The 13039-nt window shown below is 47.0% G+C and overlaps 1 protein-coding gene across 2 annotated transcripts in view; it reads right to left on the bottom strand.

The window, feature by feature from the left end:
- SUPT6H (SPT6 homolog, histone chaperone and transcription elongation factor) overlaps nt 1-13039 on the bottom strand; it is a 260364-nt gene that overhangs the window by 189353 nt on the left and 57972 nt on the right. For both annotated transcript variants that reach the window (XM_029611011.1, XM_029611012.1), the window contains exons 11-13: nt 1707-1849; nt 1239-1390; nt 760-864 (exon numbers count right to left, since the gene is read on the bottom strand). In XM_029611011.1, coding sequence (XP_029466871.1) covers nt 760-864; nt 1239-1390; nt 1707-1849 — 400 coding nt within the window. The remainder of the gene's footprint in view (nt 1-759; nt 865-1238; nt 1391-1706; nt 1850-13039) is intronic.

The raw sequence follows: 13039 nt of genomic DNA, 5'->3' as shown, positions 1-13039 counted from the left end.
CGAGCTGGAAAAGGGTCCCCAACCCCCTGCTGGTCTGCCTCAAAAACCAGAGGGGATGGTCCCATCTGGGCATAGCTACCCTCTGGGAGGCAAGTAGTGCTGCAATCGCAGATCCGTCTCTTTTTTTTTTATCTTGTCAGACTGCAGGCTTTGCACCTCCACCATCTGAGTATTAGAGTAGAATAGATGGGGGGAGAGGTAAGGGAATGAATATTAGGATGAAGGGGTGAACAATAGGAAAGTAATGGGGGTTCTATTATGATGTATGTAAAATGGTTGGTTTAATTGCTTATTGATGATGTAAGATGATTCAATATATGTTTTTAATTTGATGTATTTGAGGTTGCTACTGCAACTCAATTTATTGTAAATCGCCTTGAAATGGATTTGAAAGTCGGTATAAAGATAAATAAATAAATAAATAAATAAATAAATCTGCTGGAGACAGAGAAATACTTAGGGACTGCAGGTGGCACCTCAGCTTAAGTGGCAGTGTCAGTAAACCTTTCTCTGTCTCCAGTCTGCTGGATGGGAGGAAAAACCCAGGAGCCCGGATTGATCTGGGTACATACAGGGAACTTTTTTTTTTGTTTGTTTTCCAAGGCGACTTGTGTGCTTAAATTACAACCCTAGATAATGCTACTTTAATCCACATCTAACATTCAGAACTCAAATTAAGTGGCGAAACTGGTGCAAATTCTGACAGCAGCAGTAGAAAATTTGAACATGAATTCCGCGCCCATCTACAGGGGCCAGTACCTAAGCCAGCATTCTGACAGATGGTATACATGTCTCTGCGGGATGCCTGCTTCAGTTCTGGGCCCTTCTGTTCCTCATCATCCTGCTCCTCAGTTTCTCCTTCTCCTGCAAAGAAATGTTCAGAGTCATGAGACAATGCTCACGGCCTCAGAGTACATCAATAAAGCAAGATGGGAAGAAGGGGGTGGGATCCTGTCCTGTTACAACCTTTTGCACACCTCAGACTACCTGATTGTAAGGAGATACTTAGAAGAGGCTGGGTTTTGGTGTTTGAAGTATCACACAACAAAGTGTACTATCATCCAATCTGGATGAAAAGGAACATGAATCCATCTTCCAGGTAGTCCAGCTGGGAAGGCCCATTTTGTTTGGAGTGGTGTGTGAAGCCACAATAGGACAAGATAAAACACACAGTGTTTTTATGTTTGGAGAATGACCGTCAGCTTGGTTTGCTTGCTCAAGACTGGAAAAGGATGTACCTTCTTCCTCCTCTCCCTCTTCCCGAATTCGCTTCAGCTTCTTGCGATTGCTCTTGGCAGCGTTCTGCATCTTGGGAATATCTCGGCCATAGTACAATAGGAAGTGGTTGTAGACATCCTTCAGTTCGTCCATAGACTGGACATCCTTTAGCCTGCAAAGCACAATACAGCCCATTACAGTTTAATGATTCACAGACATGAGTTATAGGCACACCCAGCACAGCAATGCATTCAGAATATATCCCACTGTCTCAATAACAAATGTTAATTATACACAGTGACAGAATGCTGACTACACTCACATATTTCAGGTCGTTCAGACTTCCCATTTCCGATAACAGCTAAAGTTGCTCAATGACAATGTATGGGTACTATCCATTTCCCAGACCCCCAAAGTCTCCAGCTTTTATCGCTCTGTGCCTTGGCACAGCAGACTACTCATATTCCAAACCCTCCTTTAGGACTCACCTCTCCATGTCTGTGGTATCAAGGGGCCGGATCCCATCTGCCAGCGGTTTGTCTGGATCAGCAGAGATCTGCTCGTATTGATAAGCTTGCATCTTCTGAAACAGGCGCATCAGATTCTGTTTGCGAATCCGCAGTTGGGTCCACTGAAGAGAAAGAAAAACAAAGGTAAGTATTTGTACTATTTCCAGGTCAGGTGTACGACTGTACTTATCCATCAGTGGCAAAGGCAGTGCTCTGGGATCACTGCTGGAAATAGTAGAGAATAAAGAACAGTACCCGATCCAAGAACATGGTCCAGCCTTGCATGAAAAGGGAAATTGGTTCTTACTTGCTAATTTTCATTCCTGGAATACCCCAGATCAGTCCAGACAAGTGGGTTTTGCATCCCTACCAGCAAATGGAAGCAGAGAAAAAAAACTGAAGCACTGCTACATAAACGAGAGTGCCACCTGGAATCCTCAGTATTGAATTGTACCGAAGCCAAGATGAACACCCAGCAACACTAACTAAACTCCTCTTTATAAAACAAGCAGGAACCAGGTTGGCCTCCCTGATCCGGAGCTGTTACATCCAACAAGGGACTTGAAAACCTTCAACCAAACAAGGTAAGCCACATATCTGCACTATTTACAATCAGATAATATCCAGGTCTTTTGAAGTTAAGGGGACGGGCTTCTGGACTGATCTGTGGTATTCCAGGAACAAAAATTAGCAAGTAAGAGCCAATTTACTTTCCTGATCAGATCAGTCCAGACAAATAGGATATTTATTTATTTAAAGTTTTTCTATACCGGCATTCGCGATAAAAATCGCATCATGTCGGTTTACAATTAACAAGTAGATAGGGAACAAAAAAGCAATAAATAACATTGATCTAAGTAATAATAATAAAATAATAGTAATGGTAGTAAAAAACATTAAACAAGAGAAGGCTAAGGAATGCAGTTACAATAAAACAAGGGAGTAATATAACTTGTAATATACCCAAGACTCCTACACAGGGGACAACCCAAAAGACCAGCATGCAACATGCTTTCCCCAAAGGAACTCTCCTGCAGAGCCTGCACATCCAACTGGCAATGCTTGGTAAAAGTGAGAAGGAGAAGACCATGTCACTACCTGACAGATCTCTTGTGGAGATACCAACTGACACTCTGCCCAGGAAGCTGCCTGGCCCTAATAGAATGCGCACGCAATCCTTCCAGAACGGTTCGCACCTTACAGACATACCCGAATAGATTGCCTCCTTCAGCCATTGTGACATTGAAGCCTTAGAGGCCTTCAAACATTTCTTAGCCCTGCCAAACAAGACAAAAAGATGATCCGATCATGGAAACCCATTAGTGACCTTAAGATAACGCAACAGAGTCTGACGAAAATCCAACAAGTGTAGTTCCCTTGAATGTGGCATCTCTGTCACCAAATGACGGAAGGCGGGAAGCTCCACTATTGGCAAAAAGGAAGGCACTGTACGTAATAAGACTCCATTGTCAGAAATATGCAGGAAAGTATCCCTGCACGACAGTGCCTGCAGCTCGAGATTTGTCTGGCTAACAGATTGCCACCAAGAACAGTGTCTTCGCAACAGAGTGCCTGGCTAACAGAGTGCCACCAAGAACAGATCCTTCACAGAGGCTTGCCTCAAAGGAAGGACCATAATGAAACCTTGGCACCAAATTCAGGTTCCAAGGCAGGCACATCCAATGAACCGGAGGGCACAAATGTTTCACCCCTTTTAGAAAACTAATCACATCTGTGACACCAATGGCCTCCCCTGAAGTTTCCCTCGAAGACACCCCAACACTGCTACCTGTACTCGATGCGAATTGTAGGCCAGCCCTTTAGACAAACCTGCCTGCAAAAAGGCTAAGATCCGAGACACTTCCACATGCAAAGGATCTAGCCCTTTTTCCATATACCACGACAAAAACCTTCCAAATCTGGCATAAACCAGAGAATTAGAAAGCCTCCTGGCTTGTAGCAACATAGCAATAACCGCTTCAGAGTACCCTTTCAAGTGCAATCATCACCTCTCAAAAGCCAAGTCGCGAGACAGAAGCGATCGACCCGATCCGAGAAGATGGGCCCTTGGCCAAGCAACACTTGCAGATGACCTAGTCTGATGGGTCTGTCCACTGTGAGATGCACCAGATCAGCAAACCATGGACGTTGCAGCCCCTCTGGTGCTACCAGCACCACCCTTCCTGGAGGACGTTGTGTGTGTTTCAAGACTTGGCCCACAAGGGGCCATGGAGGAAACATACAGAATGTCCGCTGGCCATGGGCGAACCAATGCGTCGATCCCTTCAGAACAGATCTCTCACCTCCAGCTGACGAAACAACTTGCTTTGGCATTGAGTCATGAAGCCATCAGATCCAACTGGGGCATGCCCCACCTGGCCCGAATGAGGTCCATGGCCTCTGCGGTCAGCTCCCATTCCCCTGGATCTAAACGCTGCCTGCTGAGAAAATCCACCTGCACATTGTCCACTCTGGCCACATGTGAATATATCATCCCCGCCAGGCACCTCTCCGCCCAGGCAAACAGTTCCTGAGCCTCCTGAGCCATCCCAAGACCCTTCACCCCATCCTGACAGTTGATACACACCACCGTTACACTGTCGAGAAAACTCTCACTATCCATCCCTGCACCCGTGGAAGAAACGAAAGCAGTGCTCTGCGAACTGTTCTCGTTTCCAACTGATTGATAGACCAAGATGCTTCCCTTACTAACCATAAGGGCAGTTCGTACTTGACAAACCGCTCCCCCAGTCCTTGAGGCTGGCATTTGTGGTCACTACCACCCAGTCCGGAATCTCCAGTTCCACCCCTCTCTCCAGATTGAGATGTGACAACCACCAAGAGAGACTGGACCTGGAACCCCCCTGAAGTAGCAAAGGAAGCTGAAACTTCTTAGACAGCGGATTCCAAAGGGACAAAAGCACCCTCTGCAGAGGCTGCAAGTGAGAAAACACCCATGGCACCAACTCCAGTATAGAAGCCAAAGACCCCCAGGACCTGCAAATAATTCCAGACCCTAGGTACTGGAAGCTAGAGCAGCCACTGCACCTGTGACTTACCCACTCGATTATCAAATAATGCCCCCAGATATTCCAGTGACTGGGATGGGACCAAATTGCTCTTTGTCAGGTTCACTATCTAGCCCAGAGACTTCAACAGACTCATGCTACGCTGAACTCAGTGATGACACTCCAACTCCGACTTTGCCCGAATGAGCCAGTCGTCCAAGTACGGGCTTGCATCCACCAGGAAGGTCGCGGTGGGTCTGATCGTCTCTCCAGTATGCGCCCCAGAGCTATCTGCCTCTCTCTCTTGAGAAGCAGACCAAGCGAGCCACCTGGCACAACAGGAAGGGATCTGCAGTGTCATTGCTGTCGTGCCAAAGGCTTGCTTAAGGATGGATTCCAACCGCCTATCGTGAGCATCCTTTAAGGCCGCTCCTCGCTCTACAGGGATAGTTGTTCTCTTTGAGACGGCGCAGACCAGGCCGTCCACTTTCGGGAAACGCAGGTGTTCCTTGACCATTGGGTCCAGGAGGTACAAGCCTCCAAGGCTCAACCTCCTTTAAAACTTGCCTCCAGGGAATCCAATTCCAGGTCAATCAACTCCTGGATGGCTTCCAGCATCAGAAAATAGCAAGATACTTTCCGTAGAGACACCAGGATGGGGTTCTTCTTTGGCTCCGACATAGGGTCCGTGCCCAGAACTCCCAAAGCGTTCACAGTCTGGGAGATTAGGGCCGGTAGTTCATCTCTGTGGAAAAAGTGAAGCATGGTCTGGTATGGCTCCAGGCCTGGAGAGATTTCTCTGTCCTCTAATAAATCCCTGTTGTCGTCCATGGTGTCTGGGTCCCTGTCAGGGATACCCTTGGTGAGGCAAGGCATGTCCCGAGGCCTGCTGACAGGGATGGGAGGGAGAGGCCTTCCCAGCTGGGGCTTAGCTCGGGCAGGGGCTAACTGCGCCTGAGCAAAGGCTTGAAGGCCCAGAAAAAAAAATTCCAACCAAGAGAAGGCTGCCGGATCTATATTTGGCCCAGGAGGAACCAGGGTAGAGGCCGCTGAACTGCCCTCTCCCAGGGAGGACTCAGCCTCAGAATTGCTCAGATTTGGGGAGGAAGTGACGTCACTTCCCCATGTAAGCAGCACTCCGGTACTGCTCCTCGAGCTTCTGGGCTATTTAGCTTTTTTTCCCCGATTCCAACGCTGTTCAAGCGAGAAAACGACTCCTGGCCTCTTTATAATCAAGTTGGGAATGACCTCGAAGAAGAAAACCCTCGATTTAAAGAAATTCTCCTATGCCCGCGGCGACGACGACTCCGACCCGGGAAAGTCCAAAATGGCGGCGGCCGATTCCTTCGCGGTGCAAGAGGAGGGGGCTGAAGAAATCACTGTTGCAGATGACTCCCCCCCCTCCAGATCTGAGATGCGGAGGTGGTTTGGTGAACTGCGGCAAGATTTAAAATCATACAAGTGGGAGATCGCTATGTTAGCTGGCATGAAAGAAGAGACAGCGGAATTGGGGCGCCGCGTGGACGAGAATGAATTGCGGTTGGACACCCAGGACGAGGGCTGGGACGCCATGCGGAAGGAACAGGTGCTGCTCCAACAATCATACAACTCCCTGGCAGAAAAGATGGAAGACATCGAAAATCGAAGCAGGAGATGTAACCTGAGGATCCGGGGAGTTCCGGAGTCTGAGGACTACCAGGACTGCGTGGAGGTGGTGAGGAGAATATCTTTATTTTTTCTGGCTCAGGACGCAGATGCAGCATCTGAGTCCAATATTGAAATTAAAGTGGAAAGAGCGCATCGGACCCTGGGTCCAAAGCTAGCTAACAAGCCCAGAGATATTGTGGTTTGTTACCACTCATTCCAGCAGAAAGAAGCAATTTTTGGCATAGCCCGGAGACAAAGGTCCTGGCAATGGGAGGGCCACGAGCTAGCTATTTATGCGGACCTTTCCTCTGCTACATTGAGAAAAAGGCAGGAGTTTCGCTGTGTAACTGTGAAGCTGACAGAAGCCCACATTCGCTACCGTTGGCTGTATCCAGGCGGTTTGGCCTTCACAGTTCAAGGCACGACTCACCGTATAAAATTGGTGAAAGAGGCAGTGGAAATATTACAACCTGAAGGCATCACGGTTGAGTTACCACCAGTGGCTATAAGCGGGCCAGGGGGCCTTGCTCTTCGAAGTGCTCCTCAACCTCACTGGCAAAGGGTCACCAAGGGTCGGCGTCGACTGCAAAGGAATTCAGCTGCGGAGCGTGCAGAGGAGGCCCCAGCGTGACATATTTTTTTCTCTTTTCCTCTCTGGAATTTGTCTTCTCTTTTGGAAAGCAAATGGCTGGAGTTGTTGTAGGGGATATTATGATCACCCCTTTACTAGCAGTCTTATTGCTCATTTGAGCACATTTCTATGATTGGATTTATATCGCAGGACTGTTCTTTAATTAAGTTGGCTGGGTACAGTTGAATTTTAATTACGCAAGCCCAGAAGTTGAGTTTCTTGGGGAGGGGTTTACATTTCCTCCATGGGTGGATGGCACAAGGCGGTTGTGCCTTGGTTTAATTACACTGGGGGTGGGGGGTGGGGAAGAGGGAGGGGGGATGGGATGAGGGGATATACCGCTTGTTTGCCAGTTGAGTGGGTAATCTCTGCTGTAAATGGGGGACGATACCATGGGGAATGGTCCTTTTTATGCTGTGGAGAAAGTTTAAGTATGTTTAATGATGGTTAACTTTAAATTTTTATCCCTTAATGTGAAAGGTCTTAATACTCCAAGAAAGAGAAAACTACTGTTTAAAGAATTAGACCGCCTGCAGATAGATGTCGCTATGTTGCAAGAGACACATCTGCGAAAGAGGTATCAAAGATTAATGTGCAATCCCAGGTATCCATATCAATATTGGGCAGCTGCCACAGTAGCATCCAAATACTCAGGGGTGGGAATATTGATTCAAAAGGACTGTCACTTTGAGTTAAAGGATCTATACGAGGACCCTTCTGGGCGATTTCTTATTTTAAAAATTCAAATAGGGGGTGATATTTACACTCTAGTGTCGCTTTATGGCCCCACCTCGCAAAAGCAGGACTTCTACCGGGCACTGACCCCGATTTTTCACTCCAAGGTGGAAGGTCACTTACTTATAGGGGGAGATTTCAATTTAACTTTAAATCCCAGGTTAGAAACATCAGTGGGTTCAAGTTCGGATCCCAAAAAGGCTAGGGATGAACTGAAAGCCCTGCTTAAAAGCTTGGGGTTAGGGGACATGTGGAGATCCCGTAATCCCACCTCCAGGAATTACACCTTTTCCTCTCCGCATCTTAGCTATTCTAGAATTGACATGTTTCTGGGAAGTACGGGCCTGTTACCTAGAATCTCCCGGATTGATATTGAGCCTATACTGTGGTCAGACCACGCTCCTATTTGGTTTACACTGCAGGTGCGTGACTACGACCAGGGTACTAAATTTTGGAGACTCAACGATTCCCTATTAGACGATGTGGAATTTACTTCCCAGGTAGATGCAGCCATCCGGGAATATTTGCAATTCAATGATAATGGAGAGGTTAATCCGGTGGTTGTTTGGGAATGTCTTAAGGTGGTAATTCAGGGCAAGTTTATTGCCAGGGGTGCTTCCTTGAAGAAACAAAGGGAACAGGCTCGTGAACAACTGTTGGGTCAGCTTAAAGCTTTAGAAAGCTTACATAAAAAAATGGGCTCCCCATTGACACTATTATCTAAGCTACAAGATCTTAGGTCCCAAATAGCATCACTGGATTCGGCGTCTATTGCTCACCAACTGCAAATAGCCCAACAAAAGTACTTTGAAGGGGGGAACCGGGCGGGGAAAGTACTAGCCAATGTTTTAAAACGGAGGCAGGCTCAAACCGCCATTATTAAAATTAAAAACAAAGACGTAGAGGTTCTGACAGACAACAAGTCCATCAGATGGCGCTTCCATCAATTTTATTCTGAATTATATGAGATGGACAAAGATATCAGGCTAGAGGATATCGATAGATACCTAGAGGCCTCCAAGGTTACCAGTTTGGAGGAATCTCACCAACGACTATTGAATAAGGATATTACTGAGCAAGAAATTATTCATGCTATACGCTCTCTCAAACCTGGTAAATCGCCGGGAATCGATGGCTACACGGGTAGGTTCTATCAAACCTTTGCCTCTCTCTTAGCACCGGTTCTCACTCGAGTATTTCAAGCGTTGAAAGAGGGGGCAAAGCTCTCTGATGCGGCTAATACAGCTGGTATCACCATTCTAGCAAAACCGGGGAGGGATCCTGCGGTATGTGGTTCTTACAGGCCCATATCCCTTATAAATATTGACCTCAAAATTTTAGCCAAAATACTGGCGACGCATTTGAATAGCTTCATTGCTCAAATAATTCACCCAGACCAAGCGGGGTTCATTCCCGGCAGACAAGCCAGTGACAATGTTCACAAGATCATAGATTTATTTTGGTGGGTAAAAAAGCATAACATCCCGGCGGTGGCCCTGGCGATAGACGCCGAGAAAACATTTGATATGGTGCACTGGCCATATCTCTTTGCGCTCTTGAGGAAATTACACTTTGGTGATACTTTTATACAATGGATCCAGCAGTTATATTCCAATCCACTGGCCTGTATAAAAATTAACGGGGGACACTCCCCTACTTTTCCCGTGCGACGAGGTACCAGACAAGGTTGCCCGCTTTCTCCGCTTCTTTTTGCAATTTTCTTGGAACCCTTTGCAAATATGGTAAGGAATCATACGGGAATCCAGGGAGTGGAGGTGGGGAATTTTTCCTCCAAACTATCCCTGTTCGCAGACATCTTGCTCCTTGTAACCCACCCTGAGTCCTCTCTCCCGCCTTTAACTAGAGCTTTGGAGGAGTTTAGCAGTGTCTCGGGCTTTAGGCTCAATTGGGAAAAATCAGAGCTTTTGAATATTAACATCTCTAGCTCCTCTGAACATATACTTAAACAACAGTTCTGTTTTAAATGGGCACATGATAAATTAAAATACTTGGGAGTGTATATTAGTGCCTCTCAGGACCTGTTTAGCTTAAATTATGGTAGGCTGTGATCTTCGATACTCAGAGATCTGGAGGAGTGGAACAGATACAGCATTTCCTGGCTGGGCAAAATAGCCGCTGTCAAAATGACTGTGCTCCCCAAGCTGCTGTATTTGTTCCAAACATTACCGATTGTGGTACCCCGCCATAGTCTAGCCCAATGGCAAAAGCGGTTGTTGGTGTACATCTGGGGTGGAAAGCGGCCTCGTATTGCACGATCTACTCTCTATAGACATAGAAAACGGGGCGGGGTTTGGGGGTACCCAATTTGGAATGCTATTATATGGCTGCCCGTTTTAAATCTATAGTAGGATTGGCATAAACAGGCTAATCCCAAGCAGTGGTTTAGTTTTAGCCAAGTAATACTAGGTGAGACACCTCTGTGTAGCTATCTGTGGCAACCTAAGAACACCTGGCTGATAAATCCAGAGGAAGTGGTGGCCCCGACTTTGATTTTAGACCTTCACTTTTGGTGTTGTCACAAGAGCACTGTAACGGGTTTCCGCGAGTTCCATGCCTCCACTTATATATATGCTAATAAAAATTTCACTCCTGGATTTGGCAGTAGGGCGGCAAATAGGTGGAAGGCTAGAGGTATACGGTATTGGGGACAAATCATAGGTTCCAAAGGTGTGCTTTCTTACCAGGATTTACGATCACGATTTGGTGTACAGGAAGAGGATGTATTTTTCTATTTACAATTGAGTCATTATGCACGTACCTCCTTGTTATCTACCCACGTACAAATGGGGATATCAGAGTTTGAGAAGCTCTGTAGGAAGGCAGATTTTGCAATCAAGTTGCTGTCGGGGATGTATAATATGCTGGGGCTTGAACCTTGGGTGAAAACGAAAGCTATGCTAGCTTGGGAACGGGATTTACAATGCACCTATTCTATATCGGAGTGGGAGGGGATTATCTTGGGTCTGGGCAAGGGTTTAATCGCAGCCTCATTATTGGAAAACTCCTTAAAGATGTTTTTTAGATGGTACTACTATCCCACTCGATTGCACAGTATGTCCTCTCGCATGTCTGTAATGTGTTGGAGAGGCTGTCAGTGTGAAGGCAGTTACCTTCATATGTGGTGGTCTTGCCCTATTCTTCGTCCTCTGTGGCAAGCTGTGGAAAACTGGATGCAGCAGTTGTGTGGAGGCAAGGTGGAGTTACTACCTCAACATGCATTGTTGGGAACACCGCTGTTCTCTCAACAGGCGGGCCATAATAGTCTAGCAACTTTTATATGTACAGCCACTAGAAATGAAATAGCTAAGAAATGGAGAACTTCCACTATACCAACGTTGGCGGAGGTACAGGTAAAAGTGGATCACATATACATTATGGCCGAAATTACAGCAAAACTCAGGAGGACATTGCGGCAGTTCCGGGATATCTGGTCCACCTATCGAGTTTGGAAGGAGGAGAGCGCTTGCTCGATCACCTGAATGGATCTTCTCTGTCTATTGGAATGTTGGACTTTACCATGCGGACTACCATCCCTCTACTTTTTCTTGCTAATGGATCTCCACTGGCAGAATACCCTCGTGAGTGTGATTGGCGGGCGGGGGGATGAATGTTTAAGATCTACCAAAAAAGGGACACAGACTTATGTTTTCTTTTATTAATCAGGCTTTATTAACACATTGATGCTTTCATGATGCTCATGCATACCATGTATATGTATATGTGTATGGTTTGGTATTTTCTTTCGTCTTACCATGTTGTCACAATGTTGGGAGGGATACAACCTGTATTGATAATTTTTTTTTCAATGTGCTGCTGGTGTGCCCACATGTTGGTGACCTGATGTTATTGTTCTGTTGCCTTAATAAAACATTTCATTTCAAAAAAAAGAATTGCTCAGATTTGGGGTGCTGCCCAATAAGGTCATGGCTGACCCATCCTCTGACTGGGATGGGCTGGACTTGGAAATGTTCTGAGAATCCCGCCCTTCCTGGGCCTCCTCACAGTACTGACACAGACAGATTCCAGGTCAGACTGTGCCGCCCTAATATGGCAGGCAGTGCAAAGGGAGTGACGTTTGAGCTTCTTTGCTGCAGAGGCCATAACCTCTGTAGCTTGTGCATTTAGGCGGCAAATGCCTCTCGAGCGCACATAGATTCATCTTGGCATGCGTAGATCTAAGCGGCCAGTTGTGTGCTAAAGAATGCGTGAGTTTATGCGTGCGCTTATGCACGCAGTTATGTGCGGAGCTATGCGAGCACGTTAGGCGCATAGAAGGCCGGCTTGCACCGTGCGTATAGACGGATGAAGGGGAAAAAATGGCACCGCAGAAAACCACGCGCAAGATGGCACCGCCGTGGATCGCCACATGGAGAGTCCACCAAGCCTGAAGCGGGGACTAGCCCACTGGGGGGGGGGGGGGGGGGGGCACTCAACCCGCTCAGAAACCCCCTTCCCTTGCCCGAACGGGAACGATGTCGGGTATGCACACCGAGCAAGGACACTGGAAGAAAGACTTACCGAAGCCCTTCCATGTCTCTGGATCATTGGAGTTCTTCTCTACTTACCTGATCTCAGTGCTTACAGGTGTACAGAGACTGTCTCCGGCTGCGGTGAGAGAGGGCTTAGGCCTTCACCGCTATGCTCTGCTTCTGCACCCGCTGCCTTTTAGCTACTTCAGCAGCAAAGTCCACGCCGCGAGCCGGCTACCAGACCACGGTACACTTCTGAGAGATGATGGAAATCACGTCAGGAATTCTCAACTGGAGGAGGGACCCTTAGGTATCACCGTAGGAGAGTGCGGCTCGATCTTCCTTTTGATTTGAAGGTAAATATCTCCTTTGAATTAGTGCTGCAATCCCGCTAAACACCGCTGCTGGTGTGGGGCTAGTGTCCACATCAGTTAGAAGATGGAGTGATACTGAATGGCTGAGGTCACTGCAGAGGTATATCTAGGATGATGTCAGTTTTGAAATCTGACTCCGTCTCCATCTGCTAGCAGGGGAACATATAACCCACTGGTCCTAAATCCATCTGGCTACACGCTAGGAAAGGAAAATTGGTTCTTACCTGCTAATTTTCGTTCCTGTAGTACCACGGATCAGCCCAGACTGCTGGGTTAGGCCTCCCTTCCAGCAGATGGAGACAGAGAAAAACTTGAAGGGCACCCCCTGTAAGTACGGTGCACCACCTGCAGCCCCCTTCAATATGAACATTATCAAAGCAGAAAGTAAATTCAAACAGGTAACCATAATCCAAATTTAGTAGCTAAA

Source organism: Rhinatrema bivittatum, chromosome 8, assembly GCF_901001135.1.
Source record: "Rhinatrema bivittatum chromosome 8, aRhiBiv1.1, whole genome shotgun sequence".
Classification (NCBI taxonomy): domain Eukaryota; kingdom Metazoa; phylum Chordata; class Amphibia; order Gymnophiona; family Rhinatrematidae; genus Rhinatrema; species Rhinatrema bivittatum.
Note: the sequence above shows the minus strand (reverse complement) of the source record. Positions and strands in the feature narration are given on the sequence as shown.